The 21,054-nt window shown below is 43.8% G+C and overlaps 1 protein-coding gene across 3 annotated transcripts in view; it reads right to left on the bottom strand.

The window, feature by feature from the left end:
- The window catches only part of PNPLA7 (patatin like phospholipase domain containing 7), a 420,389-nt gene that overhangs the window by 268,814 nt on the left and 130,521 nt on the right, over nt 1-21,054 (bottom strand). For all 3 annotated transcript variants that reach the window (XM_044993121.1, XM_044993122.1, XM_044993123.1), the window contains 2 exons: nt 20,751-20,851; nt 16,135-16,293 (listed from right to left, as the gene is read on the bottom strand). In XM_044993121.1, the coding sequence (XP_044849056.1) occupies nt 16,135-16,293; nt 20,751-20,851 (260 nt within the window). The remainder of the gene's footprint in view (nt 1-16,134; nt 16,294-20,750; nt 20,852-21,054) is intronic.

The raw sequence follows: 21,054 nt of genomic DNA, 5'->3' as shown, positions 1-21,054 counted from the left end.
AGTGGGATGGGAGGGGAAGATTTTTCTTCTCTCCCTCTCTCCACTGATGGAACAATCATAGGTGCTGTTCTAAATATCACCGCACACATAGCAGCAGACTTCGCAGGTTGAGTGCAAAGATCAAATGAGGAGAGGCCTTTCAGATTAGATTGGTTCCCCTCTTCCCTAAAAAGATGTATAAACAAAATCCTCCAATCTCTCTCCTGTGCATTTCCTATTAGACTCAATCATGAAAAACAGCTGCTCCCATATCATGTTCTTTTCCTTGTAGAAACATGCCAAGCCAGGTGCCATTATTAAAGCACCCAAAAAATACAGAAACTAGCAACAAAGCTGTAGGAGGCACCGACTGAGCCAACTACAGCAGCAGAGGCTCAAAGGGATAGGTGTATGCGCAGCTGTCATGCAGCACTGACAAATGGCTGAGCACACTCTTCTATGTTGCAGATTTTGCCACCTTTGTTCACTTGTGGCAACACCTTACTCTAAATAGTCCCACTAAAATCAATAGGGCTATTTGCAGTATTCAAAGAGTCTTTGTTGTGGGTAAGCATGGCAGAACGTGTCCCTCAATCACTATCCCCATTGCACTAGGAAAACAAATACAGCAAGGGTGTCAACTCTTGGAACAACGCTTCCTCAGCTCCCGTCCACTCACACCCCTTCTCTACCTACGCTACATTGATGACATCTTCATCACCTGGACCCATGGGAAGGAGACTCTGGAAAAATTCCACCACGATTTCAACGGCTTCCACCCCTCCATCAACCTCAGCCTGGACCAATCTACACGGGAGGTCCACTTCCTAGACACCACGGTGCTAATAAGTGATGGTCACTTTAACACCACCCTATACCGAAAACCTACCGACCGCTATGCCTACCTTCATGCCTCCAGCTTCCATCCCGGACACACCACAAGATCCATTGTCTACAGCCAAGCACTGATGTACAACCGTATCTGCTCTAACCCCGCAGACAGAGACCAACACCTAGAAAATCTCCACCAAGCATTCTCAAAACTACAGTACCCGCACGAGGAAATAAGGAAACAGATCAACAGAGCCAGACGTGTACCCAGAAGCCTCCAACTGCAAGACAAACCCAAGAAAGAAACCAACAGGATTCCACTGGCCATCACATACAGTCCCCAGCTAAAGCCCCTCCAACGCATCATCAGGGATCTACAACCCATCCTGGACAATGATCCCACACTTTCACAGGCCTTGGGTGGCAGGCCAGTCCTCGCCCACAGACAACCTGCCAACCTGAAGCATATTCTCACCAGTAACTGCACACCGCACCATAGTAACTCTAGCTCAGGAACCTATCCATGCAACAAACCTCGATGCCAACTCTGCCCACATATCTACACCAGCAACACCATCACAGGACCTAACCAGATCAGCCACACCATCACCGGTTCATTCACCTGCACATCCACCAATGTAATATATGCCATCATATGCCAGCAATGCCCTTCTGCTATGTACATCGGCCAAACTGGACAGTCTCTAAGGAAAAGGATAAATGGACACAAATCAGACATTAGGAATGGCAATATACAAAAACCTGTAGGAGAACACTTCAACCTCCCTGGCCACACAATAGCAGATCTTAAGATGGCCATCCTCCAGCAAAAAAACTTTAGGACCAGACTTCAAAGAGAAACTGCTGAGCTTCAGATCATTTGCAAATTTGACACCATCAGTTTAGGATTAAACAGACTGTGAATGGCTTGCCAACTACAGAACCAGTTTCTCCTCCCTTGGTTTTCACACCTCAACTGCTAGAACAGGGCCTCATCCTCCCTGATTGATCTAACCTCGTTATTTCTAGCTTGCTTCTGGGCTTGCTTATATTTACCTGCCCCGGGAAATTTCCACTCTTGCATCCGACGAAGTGGGTATTCACCCACGAAAGCTCATGCTGCAAAACGTCTGTTAGTCTATAAGGTGCCACAGGATTCTTTGCTGCTTTTACAGAACCAGACTAACACGGCTACCTCTCTGATACTTGATACTATGGTAACTGTTACTCTAAGTTGCTTTGCATTTCCATTACCTGAAAAAGGAGGGTGATACATGAAAGTTTGGTTACTTCTATTTTACCGAATTAAAGCAAAGAGAGCCAGGTTGCTCCCTATAACTAGAGCTTGTGAAAAGATTTTCAAAGGGGGTAAAATGTTTAAACACTTAATTTCAACAGTGTTTCAATTCATTTCGTTTTGACTATTTTATATTTAATATATAAAAGTCAAAATGAAATTAATTAAAACAGCACTATTGAAACAAAACATTTTGATAGTCCAGAATTGAAATTTTTTTGAATTTTCATTTCATGGGAAATTTTAAAATTTTGGCTTTTTGTTCCAAATTTGGAAAAAAAAAATTTTTTTGAAATGTCAATTTCCCATGAACAGAAATTCCAGTTCCTGACAAACCGTTCTTATAACCCATCTTTATTTGAATCATAGAATCTCAGGGTTGGAAGGGACCTCAGGAGGTCATCTAGTCCAACCCCCTGCTCAAAGCAGGACCAAACCCAACTAAATCATCCCAGCCAGGGCTTTGTCAAGCCTGACCTTAAAAACCTCTAAGGAAGGAGATTCCACTACCTCCCTAGGTAACCCATTCCAGTTCTTCACCACCCTACTAGTGAAAAAGTTTTTCCTAATATCCAACCTAAACCTCCCCCTCTGCAACTTGAGACCATTACTCCTTGTTCTGTCATCTTCTACCACTGAGAACAGTCTAGATCCATCCTCTTTGGAACCCCCTTTCAGGTAGTTGAAAGCAGCTATCAAATCCCCCCTCATTCTTCTCTTCTGCAGACTAAACAATCCCAGTTCCCTCAGCCTCTCCTCATAAGTCATGTGCTCCAGCCCCCTAATCATTTTTGTTGCCCTCTGCTGGACTCTCTCCAATTTATCCACATCCTTCTTGTAGTGTGGGGCCCAAAACTGGACACAGTACTCCAAATGAGGCCTCACCAGTGCTGAGTAGAGGGGAATGATCACATCCCTCGATCTGCTGGAAATGCCCCTACTTATACAACCCAAAATGCCATTAGCCTTCTTGGCAACAAGGGCACACTGTTGACTCATATTCAGCTTTTCGTCCACCGTAACCCCTAGGTCCTTTTCTGCAGAACTGCTGCCCAGCCATTCGGTCCCTAGTCTGTAGCAGTGCATGGGATTCTTCCGTCCTAAGTGCAGGACTCTGCACTTGTCCTTGTTGAACCTCATCATATTTCTTTTGGCCCAATCCTCTAATTTGTCTAGGTCCCTCTGTATCCTATCCCTACCCTCCAGCGTATCAACCACTCCTCCCAGTTTAGTGTCATCTGCAAACTTGCTAAGGGTGCAGTCCACACCATCCTCCAGATCGTTAATGAAGATATTGAATAAAACCGGCCCCAGCACCGACCCTTGGGGCACTCCACTTGATACCGGCTGCCAACTAGACATGGAACCATTGATCACTACCCGTTGAGCCCGACCATCTAGCCAGTTTTCTATCCACCTTACCGTCCATTCATCCAGCCCAGACTTCTTTAACTTGCTGGAAAGAATACTGTGGGAGACTGTATCAAAAGCTTTGCTAAAGTCCAGAAATAGTACATCCACTGCTTTCCCCTCATCCACAGAGCCGGTTATCTCGTCATAGAAGGCAATTAGGTTAGTCAGGCATGACTTGCCCTTGGTGAATCCATGCTGACTGTTCCTGATCACTTTCCCCTCCTTTAAGTGGTTCAGGATTGATTCCTTGAGGACCTGTTCCATGATTTTTCCAGGGACTGAGGTGAGACTGACTGGCCTGTAGTTCCCTGGATCTTCCTTCTTCCCTTTTTTAAAGATGGGCACTACATTAGCTTTTTTCCAGTCATCCGGGACCTCCCCCGATTGCCATGATTTTTCAAAGATAATAGCCAATGGCTCTGCAATCTCGTCGGTCAACTCCTTTAGCACCCTCGGATGCAGCGCATCCAGCCCCATGGACTTGTGCTCGTCCAGCTTTCCTAAATAGCCCCGAACTACTTCTTTCTCCACAGAGAGCTGGTCACCTCCTCCCCATACCGTGCTGCAGAGTGCAGCTGTCTGGGAGCTGACCTTGTCTGTGAAGACAGAGGCAAAAAAAGCATTGAGTACACTAGCTTTCTCCACATCCTCTGTCACTAGGTTCCCTCCCTCATTCAGCAAGGGGCCCACACTTTCCTTGACTTTCTTCCTGTTGCTAACATACCTAAAGAAACCCTTCTTGTTACTCCTAACATCTCCGGCTAGCTGCAACTCCAAGTGTGATTTGGCCTTCCAGGGAAATCGTGTCTTACTAAACTATTAGAATTCTTTGAAAGGGTCAACAAACATGTGGACAAGGGAGATCCGGTGGACATAGTGTACTTGGATTTCCAGAAAGCCTTTGACAAGGTCCCTCACCAAAGGCTCTTACATAAATTAAGCTATCATGGGATAAAAGGGAAGGTCCTTTCATGGATTGAGAACTGGTTAAAGGACAGGGAACAAAGGGTAGGAATTAATTTATTCATAAATGATCTGGAGAAAGGGGTAAACAGTGAGGTGGCCAAGTTTGCAGATGATACTAAACTTCTCAAGATAGTTAAGACCAAAGCAGATTGTGAAGAACTTCAAAAAGATCTCACAAAACTAAGTGATTGGGCAACAAAATGGCAAATGAAATTTAATGTGGATAAATGTAAAGTAATGCACATTGGAAAAAATAACCCCAACTATACATACAACATGATGGGGGCTAACTTAGCTACAACGAGTCAGGAAAAAGATCTTGGCGTCATCGTGGATAGTTCTCTGAAGATGTCCACGCAGTGTGCAGAGGTGGTCAAAAAAGCAAATAGGATGTTAGGAATCATTAAAAAGGGGATAGAGAATAAGACTGAGAATATATTATTGCCCTTATATAAATCCATGGTACGCCCACATCTCAAATACTGTGTACAGATGTGGTCTCCTCACCTCAAAAAAGATATTCTAGCACTAGAAAAGGTTCAGAAAAGGGCAACTAAAATGATTAGGGGTTTAGAGAGGGTCCCATACGAGGAAAGATTAAAGAGGCTAGGACTCTTCAGCTTGGAAAAGAGAAGACTAAGGGGGGACATGATAGAGGTATATAAAATCATGAGTGGTGTTGAGAAAGTGGATAAGGAAAAGTTATTTACTTATTCCCATAATACAAGAACTAGGGGTCACCAAATGAAATTAATAGGCAGCAGGTTTAAAACAAATAAAAGGAAGTTCTTCTTCACGCAGCGCACAGTCAACTTGTGGAACTCCTTACCTGAGGAGGTTGTGAAGGCTAGGACTATAACAATGTTTAAAAGGGGACTGGATAAATTCATGGTGGCTAAGTCCATAAATGGCTATTAGCCAGAATGGGTAAGAATGGTGTCCCTAGCCTCTGTTCGTCAGAGGATGGAGATGGATGGCAGGAGAGAGATCACTTGATCATTGCCTGTTAGATTCACTCCCTCTGGGGCACCTGGCATTGGCCACTGTCGGTAGACAGATACTGGGCTAGATGGACCTTTGGTCTGACCCGGTACGGCCTCTCTTATGTTCTTATGTTCCTGATTTCACACCTGCATGCCTGAACAATACTTTTATACTCCTCCCTGGTTATTTGTCCAATCTTCCACTTCTTGTAAGCTGTTCTTTTGTGTTTAAGACGAGCAAGGATTTCACTTTAAGACGAGCAAGGATTTGGCTTTTTGATTTTTGATTATGTTAGCACTATTACTACTGCTATTTGGGAACATATTGCCAGATGTTGCCTAATCTTTTTGGAAGGTTAATAATATTTGTATTAATTGTCAATTGGTCAGAAGTTTCTAATCCTAGAATCAGGCTACCCAGAACTATAACCAATGAGTTTAATATCTTGCAGTGACCCTCAGGGCATATGGCAAGGACACTTATACTGTTGGCCAAGTAAAACCTTTGAGATTTTTATTAAAACAAGGAATAAAGCCAGAAAAGCTCCAAGCCCCATAAAAAGATAGGAGTAATACAGTATTGGGGATATTCGTGGTATCATTCTTTGCATAGCTCTTAGATTTGCATACTTATACCCTTTCTTGAGGACCTGGTGGTAAGAGATAAAGGACCAGCCCTGTCTCTGGCATGCCAAATGAGTCCAATGGTTCAGGTTCCTCAATCCCAAGATTGATGGTAAATAATGATAGAGCTGAAGGGTGAAATGATGGATAGCTAACAATGATGGAAAAAGCCTAGCCTCTACATGGTGGTTTGTCCTATTTCAGGGCCTGAGCACCCTCATGAATATTCATGCATGCTCAGCCTTCCATGCCCAAATATAGTTTCCTCACCCCATCATATTAGGATACACTTCTTCTATAAGTCAGCATATTAATTAATACATATTAATGCCATTTAACTCATTATCGTATCAGTCACTTCTTGCTCAAGCTACGTTACAGTTATCACTTCCATGTTCCTGTGGTTGCCGTTTACCGTTAAGTTTCAACTCCTGCCTTTGGACAAGCCATTCCTAGTTCCCCAAAACCTAAGGGGTAACAGTCGGACCATTTATCTATGCCAAAGGTCACAGGCCTGCTATACTTGACTACACTTAAGGTAATGTCTTTCAAAATACAGACCTGTAGGTTCCTTGCATTACAGCTGATGCAGTGAAGGCAAGCCACCCCTCTGGGCTACACAGACTGGATCCAATCTGCAGGCCATCTCACACAGTGTCCTGTCTCTGACAGTGGCCAGACCAGCTGCTCCAGAAGAAGATGCAAGAAACTCAGCAGTAGGCAGATGTGGGATCTGTCCTAAATAAAGTTTCTTGCACTAAAAATGGTACTTTAAAAAAAACCAAACCTGTTGTGTGTGTGTACAGTGCCTAGCACAATGGGACCCTGGTCCATGACTATACCTCCTAAGTGCTACGGTAATATAAACAACAAATAATCATCAATTGAGTGTTAGCGGTTCATGCTGCAGAGGAGAAAGCATGATCTGCTTCTAAATAAAATAAGCCAGTGTTGCCCAAATTGGGCCATAGTAGGTCTGTCTAGATAAAAGAAGCCACCAAGAGAGGGAGAAGCAAACTGACAGTTTCTGTTTCAAGATTTCCACTGATCTCAATATTCTAATCTGCTTGGAGTAAGTGAATAATTTAATTACTGATTTACTGACTGAACCCCAAACCCTGGGAGGGCACAGAGAAAGGCATATTATTTCTCTGTGCCATAATAGGATTTTTTTTTTCATTTTAAATGGTTAGATAATTATATTATCCCTTAGCTCAGACAAGGGCAATGTTTCCAAAGAGGAGCTCACTCCAATGCAATAACAGAAGGAACAACAAATTATGGAATGAGAGTGGCCAGCGACTGGCAATATTACTACATACTTTTCTTTGAAAATTCCACAGGATGGATGAGCGAACATCTATTGTCTTGTGAGCTATTGTTGGCAAAGAGGAGGCTAAGTATGAAGGCCTGGGGTTCAGCAAACTATGAGGAGAAAATAGGAAGGGATGGCGACAAAGGAAGGAGTTCCCCAAAAAGTTCTCAGACAAGGTCACTAGGCTAGTCCCAACCTTCCTAGAAATAACCCAATTAGGATACAGAATGGATACTGAGAGAGCCAAGGAGAGCAGATGTCGGAATTGTGTGGTGAACAAAAAACAAAAAAGGTTACATCTGCATCAATTGCAAACTTCTTTCCTTTCTGGAGGAAGAGGTTTTAGGACTCAAAAAGTGACCGTGAGAAACTTGATGAAGCAGAGAGGCAGGAAACATCAGAAAAAGCAGCTTATGACAACGGCTGAGATAGTTATGGCGGAGCAAAAGAATGTGGCAACTAGCAAGAGGAGCAGAAGAGAAACATGTATCAAACTTTTCAGCCAGCCTGCTGGCCAACAAGGAGTATTTCTGCCTGGAAGGAAAAGGCAGTGAAGTAGGCCAGTGGCTTGACCAGAAGCAAGAAGCAACATGAAGCCTCCACAAGAAGAGAAAAAAGAGAAATGTAACACAGGCCCATTGGCATCAACTGGCAAAGGGTTCACTGTTCTTTACAAGCATCTCCTGTTTCAGACCTGACAAATCACTACACCTAATACACCATTTTCATGGTATTTATCCATAAAGGTAGCAATGTGAAGTCTCTACTGGAAGCATGTAACTTAATCAATACTCATTATCACTGAAAGATGTGTTTACAGGTAATATTTAGGTAACTTTGCCTTATCCAATGAAAACTATGCCTTATGGTCTTGGAGTGAAAGTAAGTCACCAAGGACCGATATGCCTCAGTTAGGGCCCTTTCAAGTGGGAGGGAGTTGTCAACCCTCCATGGGTAGCCAATAATATAATGTATTGCTCAATTGTCCATTGTTGCCCCAACACAGAAATGACAATGAAAACCCATCAAAGATAAGCTATAAACATCAAAACCACTTGGAGGTAAAAAGGAACATTAGACAGGGATCACCCTATCGGTTAAAAAGACAAAAGAGTATCACAGATTGGAAACAGACATTCTGCATCCATTCACTAAGGAGACATCTTGTTGAGCATAAGTATTTCATTAAAGAATGGATCCTAGTTCCTGGGAAGCCAGCCAGCTCTGAACCTATTGTTAACTTGCAAAATAAAGGCAAGGCTGGCATAGCCCCAGGGAGACTGCTTCAGTGACTGAAAGGCTGGTGGTGTTAGGGAGCTAACACCCAGCTATCAGAGAGGCAAGACTCTCAAGCTAGAGACGGGGGGTACCAAGGTAACAGCCCTGGGTACCCCAAGAACCATCACAGTAAGCAACCCTGATCATTGACTCCACAGTGAGGAACATGGGTAAATATCTCTGTGGCCCAAATAAAGAGAACAGGAATCTGCCATCCAGGGCTAGCCATATCACCGTAAGGGTGAGATGTCCCAAAGAATGCTGAGAATGTCCCACCATCTGGGAAGAAATACTACTAAGTAAAGGAAAACTGGCTCAAGTCAAACCACTACAAGGACCTGTGAAAAGAATGGTCAATGAGGCCCATGCATGAAATTTACTCAGCCTCCTAGTGTTAAGCAAGAAAGAAGACCAATACCATGGATGCATCAATAATACTGATGACTCATTTGCAAACCCTGGTGGGGTGGAAAGAACCTCACTGGAAGAGGAGCTGATCATTTTCCCTAAGGGCTCGTGCAAAGCTCTGTTTAGTCACTGTTCCTACTAGAACGTTCTACAGGATGTTAGACAGGAAATAACTTTTTAATGATAACCATGTTAGCTGGAGTGTGTTTGCACATGCAAAGTTTTTTTCAGAATTAATTTTAAAGCTTTTCACTTCATTTTTAAAGACCTCAATTCACTACCTGTACACGTAGACTTAACATTTACTGATATCTGGAAGACAGAATTATCCGAAAAAGAATCAATCTAGGTGTTTCTAAGATGCATTATTGTATCCAAGAGTCACCCATCTGCCTAAACCCCAGGTCAGGTTTCTGAGTTCCCCACTCCTCTACCAAGAGCTGACACCAATCTCCAAAAGCGGAGTAGTTTCTTGAACATCCAGTTCGGCATTAGGGGTGTGATTCACCAAGAGCATCCATACAAAGCACCACATAAATCCCATATAAGCCCTTAATGCAAGGTTCTCAAGTTGTCCTCTGCACTGGGGTGCATTTCTCCCTAGAGGTCAAATACCAACTGCACTTAGAGGAGGGGAACACAGAAAAGCATATGCAGCCCTTGGCAGGCAGATGGAAAAGAAATTCTTCCTTCAAACTGTTTACAGATTTGGTTGTGTGTCATATTTAAGCCTGCACATATCCCAATATCCAACTGAGAGCTTAAAAATCCTCCTAAATTTAATTTTCAAAAGCTTTTCAGTTGCCCTTCAATAGAACAGGACTATAAAAACCAACGTGTTCCTGAGTCAGAGAAAAAATCACCTAAATCCCTCACAGCTCTGGTTGCAAGCCCACACCTTGCCCTTGGATTGAGGGCTCCATGCGTTTGGCTGGCTTCCTTCCGACGCCGTTCATTTGATGGTTTTCTGAATCACAGCTGGGCACCAAAATACACTGTGCCAATTATTCTTGGACATGTATAAAAGGTCATATTTAGATGCCACTTAACTTCAGTTCATGGACAAAGTGAATTATACACAGATCTATTCTAAATGAGATCTGAGCAACAGACAACTTGTGCCACATCTCTCATGTTATGTACATTTTTGGTTTCGTCTCACTCCACCTGCCCCCAGGAAGAAACAAAACACATTAATATCTTATCATAATAGTTATATGTATCCTGCTCAAACCCAGTCTCCAGTGATTACAGCCTGCCTACCTCAGTTCCCCTTGCAGTTTCAACAGCATACTACATACGAGAGGCATAGCCACAAGTGGACCTGGGTGAGCCACAGCCCACCCAATTAGCACCCAAGCCCACCCAAATTTGAGCCTGAGGGAACGTCAAAGTGTACTTGAGCTTACTCAATGAGAGCTAGCACACAAAACCAGCATGTAGCGGTGGGGGTGGGAGCCTCACCACCAAGTACATCCCATCAGAGATGCCAGGTACATATTCAAGGCGGATACTCCCTCCTGCTGCGCATGCTGCCGCAGCTATGGGTTCATTTTTAGGCATTCGATACAGCAGAGCTAGCATGGGTACATCTGCACAAGCTGGGAATCATATCCTCAGTTCAAATGTAAATGTATGCTACACTGCAGCTAGAAGCGGGGTACTCAGGCAGCAAGCCCAAGCTGCTGCCAGTGCTACTCCTAGCTACCCTGTTATTTTCAGCCTGCAGAATTAGTGTGTGTCTATTCCAGCTGGAAAACCGAAGCATTCTCCCAAATGCAGTGTAGACATGCCCCAGGGCTCCCATCCCAGCAACTTAAGGATAAAACCCAATATAGGGGTATTGTAATTACCTCAAAACAAGCAGAGTCAAGGTTAATTTAAAAAAAACCCAAACATGTTAAGATCTGGAAATGCACAGTTAAGGTACCCAAGCAACCTCAACTCTGCCCCACAGTCATTCTTCTTTTTTCCTCATGAGGTCATAAACCATAAGCTGATCTCAGGGCAGCTTGGCTTACTCCCATTGGGTGCCTATTTTGAAAGAGGGCATCTTAAAATGAGGCCACATGTAACCTCAGTCCTATTTGAGACTATAGGAAATGGTAACCATTTTCAAAAAAGGCAGGTCTTCATGGAATTCTTTTTAGAGAACATTTTTCTTCAAACCATGTTGAAACAAACTTTCAGTTATGAAGAACAATGGCAAAAAATTACCATTAATCCTTTAAAAAAAAAAGTCTTCAAATATAGCCAATAGACTTCCAGCACGTTTCTGCTACATAGGAGTTTGACGAGCCTGCATTATTCCATTATTAAGATAATTCAGGACCAAAAAAATCTTGATACTGAGTGCTACATTTTTAAAGGACCCATTTTTTACTTCATTGTAATTGAAACTAATTTAATTGCAAAGCTCTGCTCATCCTATGCAACCATGATTAGCCCTTCTATTACATGCGTAAGTGTCGCATCTCCTATCAGTATAAAGTTTGGGGCATTTCTTCATGTAACTACTATTTCAGCTAAGTAACTTCTTCAATAAGAAGAGTTGTTTTGGTCACCCTCTAATTTTACAAATTCTACCTGTCTTAGGGTTGTCAGTAGTGGTCATCCCTATAGTAGGAGAGCGCTGCATGGGTTGATTACATCTGGAACACAAGGGTCAACACAGTGGGCTTAGTGGAGTCTTCTGCTCGTCTCTCACTGCATTCTAAGTTCTTATTGGGAGATTTTTTCCTTCCTTCTCTTCCCTATTCTAGTCATGGTGCATTCTGCAGCACACTCTAAAGGCAGTTGCCAGACTTCAGATCAGCCTACTTCTTATAGTAGCTCATTCTTACAAGTGAACCTCCTCATCAAGAGCATCAACTCCAGCTCTCACATGTTTTGTCCCGAGTTTTGCAACTGCAATGTCCCAGAGGAAAGCAGTTATTTAGGCAATATGGTCACTAATGTACCTGGGTCCTGACCTACTGATGGCTTGAAGTTGATGACCAGAGACTTGAACTGGTAATGGCAGTAAACTGGATGCCAGTGGAGGATGCAGGGGTAATAAATTACTTTTCAAAAAATGAGTTTTCATGCTGAAGACTGATGTCAGACTGACAGCCTTGAATATTCACTGTTTCTATCTAATCACAGAACATATACAGCAGGATTTCACTCACACACTGTCCCTCCAGCATGCCTCTGTTGAGCTTGTAGGGTAGCCACAAAGGGTGAGAGCAAACAGTTTATTGTCCATAGCCCAATCTGCCTTTGCCTCTCTATTAAGAGTACCAGCAAGTACCAATTACTACGAACTGTGAAGTGCATCTGTGACATCCACAACAAGCTGGGCTGATACCACGAACCCATTTCCCAGAGGCCAGATAGTCTCCAAGACAAATGAAGTACTAAATATTCTATAGCAAGCTCTACAGCAAAAATTAGAAGATACTAACTTGAGACTATTAATCTGGCCAGGTATATGGTCTTACCAGACACTACACATGTAACCCACAGCTGCTGTCATAACCACAGTGTCGCAAATACCATTCTTTATAAGTCACTCTCCACTCTGATTGAAGAGGTGGAAGTACCAGTTCTTTCAAAGTCCCCAGCTAAGAGCAATATTCAGTTGAAAGGGAAATAAAGTCGCCTGGCATTTGCTTCACTAAGCCCATGTGGGCAGCCTGGAAACTAGCCATTTTCTCTGCTATGAGTCAGGCCCTATGTTTTGAGCACAGCTGAAGTCACCTGGCAGGTTCACTCTTTAAATTATAGATTAGGAGAGAGGCTATTGTTTTAAACACACTAATTAACGGGTATAATTAGAGTAGATCGCCTCTATCAGACATCATGAGAACAATGGGAGGATTCATCTTCCAGGCTATAATAACTATTTGAAACATTGAAACCAACTCTTGTTTTGCCTTGAAAGCAAAATGATAGGGCACGTTACGAGTCCCAAAAGAGAAGTCAATGCCGCTCTGCAGAGCTAAATTAAGCCCTCCATAAATAATGGTGCACAAGGCTACAAGGTCTGAACTATTCAAATTAGCTTTCTCTCTCTCCTTCTTTCAGGCACTGAGGTGTTATAATGTGCATTAATTTTAGAGCCCACATGTCTAAGGCCCCGCTATAGTTTGCAATATGCTGTGCTAGACTGCAAGAGCTCACTTGGTGATTAGCTGCTCAGCTAAATTATTTCCTGCATTTGAGCTATGCCATTTGCACCCCAAGTTTGACCCCCAGTTATGGTGGAAAGAAAGGTGACCCAGAGCTCTTGGCTTAAAAATCAACTGCAACAGCCATTTATTTTTGTGCTGGTAAGATAATTACTTTCAAAGTACCTTCCTTCAGAAAATTTCAAAGTGTTTCACATACACTAAATGATTACGCTTCACAACACCCCGGTGAGGTGAGGAAGTATTAACTTCATTCGGAACAAAGGGAAACCAAAGCACAGAAAGGCAAAGTGACTTCCCCAATGCCAAATCTTGAGACAGGATCGGCTCTAGGGCTAGGAGTTAGCTTTTCCAATTCCTATTCCCTGCGCTAGCCAGAGGATCCTGCTGCCTCTCTCCCTAAGATATATGTAGAGGGCAAGAATTTTTTCCTTTTCTATTAGAAATCAAAATCGCTCCTTAGCTTAAACTATTTTTGGTAGCTACCTTATGGTGAACCTCTGACTATTTTAGGGTGGCAGGAGAATATAACTCAGAACTTTAACGTCAATATACTACATGACTTTGTCAACACACAAAAATTCCATTGATTTAACTACATCAATTTAGAAACAGAGTTAATTGAATTAGTGCAACTCCCTTATGTAGAAATTCATAAACAGGTTTAAGAGTACCTCATATCAAGCTAACATTTTAGTGTAGACCTGGCCTGAATTAAGGTAAGGCAACCCAGCTACCTCCCTCAGGGACATGAAAAATCCACATCCCTAAGTGACACCGGTAAGCTAACCTAAACCCTGGTGTGGAAAGTGCTAGGTCAACAGAAGAATTCTAGCTACTGCCCCTTGGGGAGGAGGATTAACTATAGTGACAGGAGAACCCTCCCAACACTGTAGTGTGGGGTGGGCAAACTTTTTGGCCCAAGGGCCACATCTGGCTGGGGAAATTGCATGCAGGGCTAAGAATGTAGGGCTGGGGCTGGGTGTGGATCTAGACTGTTCTCAGTGGTAGAAGATGACAGAACAAGGAGTAATGGTCTCAAGTTGCAGAGGGGGAGGTTTAGGTTGGACATTAGGAAAAACTTTTTCACTAGTAGGGTGGTGAAGCACTGGAATGGGTTACCTAGGGAGGTGATGGAATCTCCTTCCTTAGAGGTTTTTAAGGTCAGGCTTGACAAAGCCCTGGCTGGGATGATTTAGTTGGGTTTGGTCCTGCTTTGAGCAGGGGGTTGGACTAGATGACCTCCTGAGGTCCCTTCCAACCCTGAGATTCTATGATTCTATGTGTGGGAGGGAGTGCAGTGTAGATATGCGGGAGGGGACTCAGGGCATGGGGTTGGGGTGCAGGACATCTTTGTTTCATCTGTACTCATAGAATCATAGAATCATAGAATCTCAGGGTTGGAAGGGGCCTCAGGAGGTCATCTAGTCCAACCCCCTGCTCAAAGCAGGACCAAACCCAACTAAATCATCCCAGCCAGGGCTTTGTCAAGCCTGACCTTAAAAACCTCTACTGTCACATACACACAGAGAGAGAGAATTTAGGCCCTCTTTTGGAACTCATTTGATCTAACAGAAAATAGACTTTTTTAAACAAATGGCACAGATAACTGGGTTGCTCCTGCTATTAGTTCTTGGAATTCAAGTATCTAGGACAGTGCCAGTCCTCCTCAATTGAGGGCTTTTGCAGTTTCTGTCAATCTGCCAGAGCTTGGCACCTTTATGGCACCACTCACCTATTCATTCAGGCTTTTAGCTAGCCAACTGCCACTACAGCAAGGGGACTCTACTGCTTTTATAAAGCTACACAAGTGGATGACTCATTTATTTGAATGGATTCATTTGTAAATCAAGTGGGAGATGTTCAGGTACCACAGCAGCAGGGCTATAAACTCAGCAAGCCCTGAAAACTCTGACTCAAGTAAGGACTTTGTATGCTGAGCAAAATAGTAACTCTGGAGGTTTTCTTTTGCTCTTGGAGACAAAGAAGCAGAACACAAAAGCTTATGTAATGTTGTTCTGCACCAACCACAATGGGGGCCCCATAAATTGTTACACGAATACAGTATTTAGATTTTCAGCCACAAATATAAACCTTCAAACATCAGGATATTAAAATATTAAGACCCAGAACAAAGTTAGCTCAGGCATGTTGGACACAGCTTGTATTAGTCCCTTTTTTTTTTTTTTTTTAATGTGCATCTTAATGTATGCAGGGTTCAACACATATCACTAAACAGAAAGGCTTTGCAGTGTGCTCCAGTTACTGGCATTCCAAGAACCTCAGTTTCCACTCTTATACCATGATCAGTTTTTGAATATTAATATCCATATATCAGGTATCCTTTCAAGAAGTCTATACGCTGTCAAAAGCCATCTGCTCCACTGGCAGCCTCCTTTCTTTATATGAGCACAAAAGCTGCCTGCACACACTTTCCAAAGGTACTGATATTTGCACTTGTTGCAACTGAGTATCACACTGCCACCTATAGGCAGTCTGAGAAGGACTGTCAACATGGGTTGTTGACAACAAAAAGTGTAAGATTAGATAAAAATGAGAAGTTGTTTCTCACTTACCTGCAGTAAAAACCTTTGAGATTCCTACCAGTAAGGTACATAACTGCAACTTCAAAGGCAAAAATAAACTCAAATGGCCGACAGTCATGCATTAAGCATTACAGATGTAAAGTTGCATCTATTTCAATCCTGCTTTCAACTTTAACAGGCTGAGGAATAGAGGAACTCCTGCTCAACCAGTCCATTTCCTTCTAAAGAGTTTGCAGTACATCAGGGAGGTGATTTACTTTTTACTGATTGTGCAGAATGGGACGAAGGGCACAGCAAGATCATTTCTCCTTTAATAACTTACATTGAGTTTCATCAATGTTAAAAGGTCTTTCTTAGCAGCTTCGAAGATGGCGTCAATTTGTTTGCCGGCACAGGAGTCTGGTGCAGCTAGGTCACCCTCTATGTAATGGAGAACCGCAGAGGGAGTGTGTGTCACGGTCACAGTCTTCTTCAATATAGACTTTAAAAAAGCAGAGATGCCAAATGTTATTTTTCATGCTACAATTGGCATCTACCTGGGAAAAAGAAATCGTGGTATCATCTATGCTCTCCAACCTACCATAACTGGTGACCTAGAAACACGTAGGAGTTTTTAAAACAAGAACAAAAAGCTCACAATTGTTCACTAAATTAATCACCCTTGTGTTTCCCTAGACAGTCGGTCGTTCTAATGCAAGAATAGGTTTATTCATCTGGCGTCCCAGAAGCCTGGAAAAGAGAGAAATAAGATTTCTCTCTTTTAAATCCTCCCTCCCCCAAGTATCTCACAAATTAGGCAGCTGCTGCTATGATGGAATGAAGATTTAATTAAAACAGTGAGACAGGCAATTACACATGACAACAGGAGTAACAACTCCAGAGAGATGTCTGTGGAGTCTGGAGAAATATCTCAGAGAAAATTCCAAACCTCACCAAGGACATGAGGGTAAAACTGTTTCTTCATCACAGTTCTCAGAAAGCAGGATCCTGCATAGATTGAGTCTCAGAGGACCTAGCATATACCAGTCAAATACAGGAGCACTTACACAAAAATCCCAGAGGCTTCTGGCACAAACACACTCCACTCTGATCAGAGACCAGCCTGCTAAGTCACCTATATTGTGTGAAACTCAGGCCTTCCCCTTTTCAGTCTCCGAAACACCACCATCACCTGCACTGCAAAGTGTTTTTGAGATTGAGAAGGTTTCTTTGTTTAATCTGGCCTGAAACCCAAATGCAGAAGGAGGTGGGGATGGCCATAGCCAGATGTGGAACCTAGATTCTAGTAGTTCTTAATCTGGGGTGCACGTACCCCCTGGGGGCACGAGAGCCCTTTCTGGGGGTGTGAGACATGCCAAATTTTTTTAGAAGGTAAATCATCGAAAACACAAATTAAGCACAGGCACGTAAGTGCAACTACTTTGTGTCATCAAACCTACGTATTTATTAACATTATACATTTTTAATGATTACTGTAATATACAAACAAAAAATATATCTAGGTTTAAAGAACTGACCTACTTCAACGATTTTTGATAAGGGGTGTGAGAACATATTTTGAGAACCAAAAGGGTGCAGGCTGCAGTAAAGGTTAAAACCACCTCTAGGTCCTAGAACAGGGGTCCCCAACCCCCGGGCCGCGGACCGGTCCGCGGCCTGTTAGGAACCGGGCCGCGAACCAACCCCTAGCACACCAAGCGGCGTGTCTCCGGCGGGGCCCCTGAGCCCCGCCCCCTCAGAGCCGCGTGGTGAGGGGGCGGAGCTGCGAGCTCTGGGCTGAGCTCAGCTGCCTCCGCTCGGCGTGGAGCTCCCAGCCCCGCCCCCTCACCACGCGGCTCTGAGCGGGACGGAGCTCAGGCCCCGCCGGAGACACGCTGCAGCTGTCGGGCGAGGTGCTGAGGCTCTGGGTGAGGAGGGAGCCGGGGGTAAGAGGTTGGGGCCAGGGGGATTGGCTAAGGGGCAGGGAGTCTTGGGGACAGTCAGGGCACAGAGAGGGGGTGGAGGTTGGGAGGGCAGTCAGGGGGCAGGGAATGGGGGGGGTTGGATTGTGGGTGTTCCGGGGGGGGTCTGTCAGGACTCAGCGGGGGGGGGATAGGGGTTGGGGCAGTCAGGGGACATGGAGCAGGGGTGGGGTCTCTGGGGGATGGTGAGGGAACAAGGAGCAGGATGGGTCAGGGATTCTGAGGGGGGCGGGCAGTCGGGGGGCAGGAAGTGGGTGGGGGTCGGATGGGGGCAGGGCCAGGCTGTCTGGGAGGCACAGCCTTCCCTACCCTAAAGCTCATTCAGCAGTTTGAAGCTTGCAGAAGAGCCAAGCTGTTAGCTTTTCCATTAGGGCTACCATCCCTTTCACTTCTCAAATGCCAAATTATAGCCTATATTTAATTTCAGTGCCATAGGGAGATTCATGTCAGGGGAGGGGAGCTTCATTTAAAATTAGCCACTGGGGGGAAGGATCACATGAGAAGAGCAATATCCTTCCCAACCCTACCAAGGGAGACCCCCCTCCCCTGCATTCCCTGAGGCTTCAGAGGGGTTAATTCAGGGGTTCTCAAACTTTTGTCCTGGTGACCCTTTCACATAGCAAACCTCTGAGTGCGACCCCCCCCCCTTTTATAAATTGAAAACACTTTTTTATATATTTAACACTATTCTAAATGCTGGAGGCAAAGCGGGGTTTGAGGTGGAGGCTGACAGCTCACGACCCCCAGTGATAACCTCATGACCCCCTGAGGGGTCCTGACCTCCAGTTTGAGAACCCCTGGATTAATTTAATTTTAGCACCCTGTGTCCATTCACATGCATGTGCTATTTTGAGCATTTCAGTTTTGACAACATAGGCTCATCCCAGATTCTGGAACAAGCTCAAATGCTCAGTTTGTGGAGTATGTACATAAGCTATAGTAAAGAAAAACCCACAGTAACCGTCTCCAGTTTGTGAGGGACCCCATGGAGCCAGTCTCTAGGAAACAGATAAATGCATGGAGGTTAAGTTCATTAATGGCTATTAGCCAGGATGGGTAAGGAATGGTGTCCCTAGCCTCTGTTTCTCAGAGAGTGGAGATGGATGGCAGGAGCGAGATCACTTGATCATTACCACCTGATAGGTTCACTCCCTCTGGGGCACTTGGCATTGGCCATTGTCAGTAGACAGGATACTGGGCAGGATGGCCTTTGGTTTGACCCAGTATGGCTGCTCTTATGTTCTAAGCTAAATGAACCCAAAGTTATGGAGACAGATATGAGTCAAGGAAGCCAGCAGAGTATCAGAAACCTGGAAAAATCTCTGCCTGGATGGGCTCAGGTGTTTGGTTACAAGCTGAGGTGGTTCAAAAGTTTTGGATTTTTTTTTTTTAAGCAGAATTTTTTTATTGTTTCTTTAAACAATCAAATACAGCAAGCAGCAAATATTTGGCCACACACTTCTGAAACCTCAAACCATATTCAGGTTTTGGCAGACTAATTTCAGCTTTTCAATTAAAAAAAAACCACCACAAATTTTGAAGGAAAGCAGACATTGTCCGTGATTTTTCTCTGCTTTTTAAAAGCCCCTAGTTTTTGATCCAGAAAAAGTTTTGATGGAAAATATTTGTCCAACCTTTTTAATGAGCTTTATGCCTTTTAGCACTAGCTGATGCTGAGAACCGGTGATACCTTGTAAAGAAGTTTTCTCAAAACTGGGTTTGTGCCGAAATGCGGAAGGTTTATTTTTCCCAGGGGCGCCCGTGGGGGGGAGCAAGTGGGGCAATTTGCCGTGGGCCCCGCAAGGGCCCCCAGGAGAATAGAGCATTGCAATTTTTTTTATAGAAGGGGCCCCCAAAATTTCTTTGCCCCAGGCCCCCTGAATTCTCTGGGCGGCCCTGGATGGAACCGTCTAGTTGCAGGAAAACAAGCTCAGGGCTCCCACTAATTCTGCATTATGGTCAGTTGTATAATTATTTCATTATATATTACAATAATAATAGAAATAAAAGTACAAAAATAAATGTAATGCGCTTGAATCATCCCAAAGCCATCCCACAGGTCCGCAGAAAAAAATTTTCTATGAAACCGGTCCCTGGTGCCAAAAAGGTTGGGGACCGCTGTCCTAGAAGATACCTGACTACCTGCTTCTTCTGTGAAGACCGCCTCCTCTTCCAGTTCTGCTCACCCCTCTTACCTAGAACCACTACTGCAGCCTCCAGGGTAGGAGGAACCTTTACCAAATAGCAATAGTTTCTCCAATATCTTTACCAAAATTTCAGTTCAAACTTTAATTTGCAAAGATGTATAATTAGTCAGCTGTATACTTTTGCTCTGAATTGAAATCTGCAGCTCATGCTCTCACCTGGGCTTTTAAAAAAGTTAAAAACAGACAAGTCTTGGAAACAGAAAAGCAGATGAGTAGATTTTGAGTCACAGGATGGAAAACTCAGTCAAAATCTCACAAGCTGGATGTGGCTTTTGAACTGCTGTTGCTGTGAACCAGTTTTGATAGGTAAAACATGATCTGGTAGAAGATTCATCCGTTAGAGTAATCCCTTTTGATATGTGGGTAACATCCAAGCTAAAATAGCTACAGCATATGCACTATTATTTGTCAAAGCAGTCTCATAAGGACTTTTATCCCATGCCTCAGTACCAGAGTCCTTGTTGGGACTAATGAGCCAGAAGAGCCATTAAACTCTATTGAGTAATTACAAGTTTTAAATACACTTACACAAGACAACTGATCTGCTTCTGCAAACATCTGGCTTTACATGAAGACTGGATGCTGACACAACCCTCATGGAGAGGGCCAGAGCTCCATCCGCCTATGTATAAGTGCATAGTTGCAGAATATTTTATGTTACCATGCAATCCGTAAGCACAATCGAATTCCTTATTCAGGTGCATGAGGAGGAACCACATTAAAAGGGAAGGAGAGAAGAGTATCTCTGACCTCATGCAGAGAATGTCTACCTTGCTCACAACAGGACCGGTCGGAGTTTCATCTGGTGTGAAATGCACCCTGGCTCTCTCGTACGCCATATCCAAGTCTGATTTAGTGCCACTGGAGCTACCTGCAAACAGAATGAAAGAAGTTTTTTCAAAGCACTCCCACCACCATGGCTCGGTTAGCCTTCCCTATAGCACTTCTTGGTCAGTCTTCTCAAACACCATATACATCCATAGGCCACTTTTCTTTTTTTATTCCTAAAGTTAAGAATTGCACAATAGCAAAGAAAATGCAGCCTGATGTTGCAATGTAGCTGGATCATCTTGC

This window comes from Mauremys mutica, chromosome 18 (genome assembly GCF_020497125.1).
Source record: "Mauremys mutica isolate MM-2020 ecotype Southern chromosome 18, ASM2049712v1, whole genome shotgun sequence".
Lineage (NCBI taxonomy): Eukaryota > Metazoa > Chordata > Testudines > Geoemydidae > Mauremys > Mauremys mutica.
The sequence above is the reverse complement of the archived record's forward strand: the minus strand, read 5'-3'. Positions and strand labels throughout refer to the sequence as shown.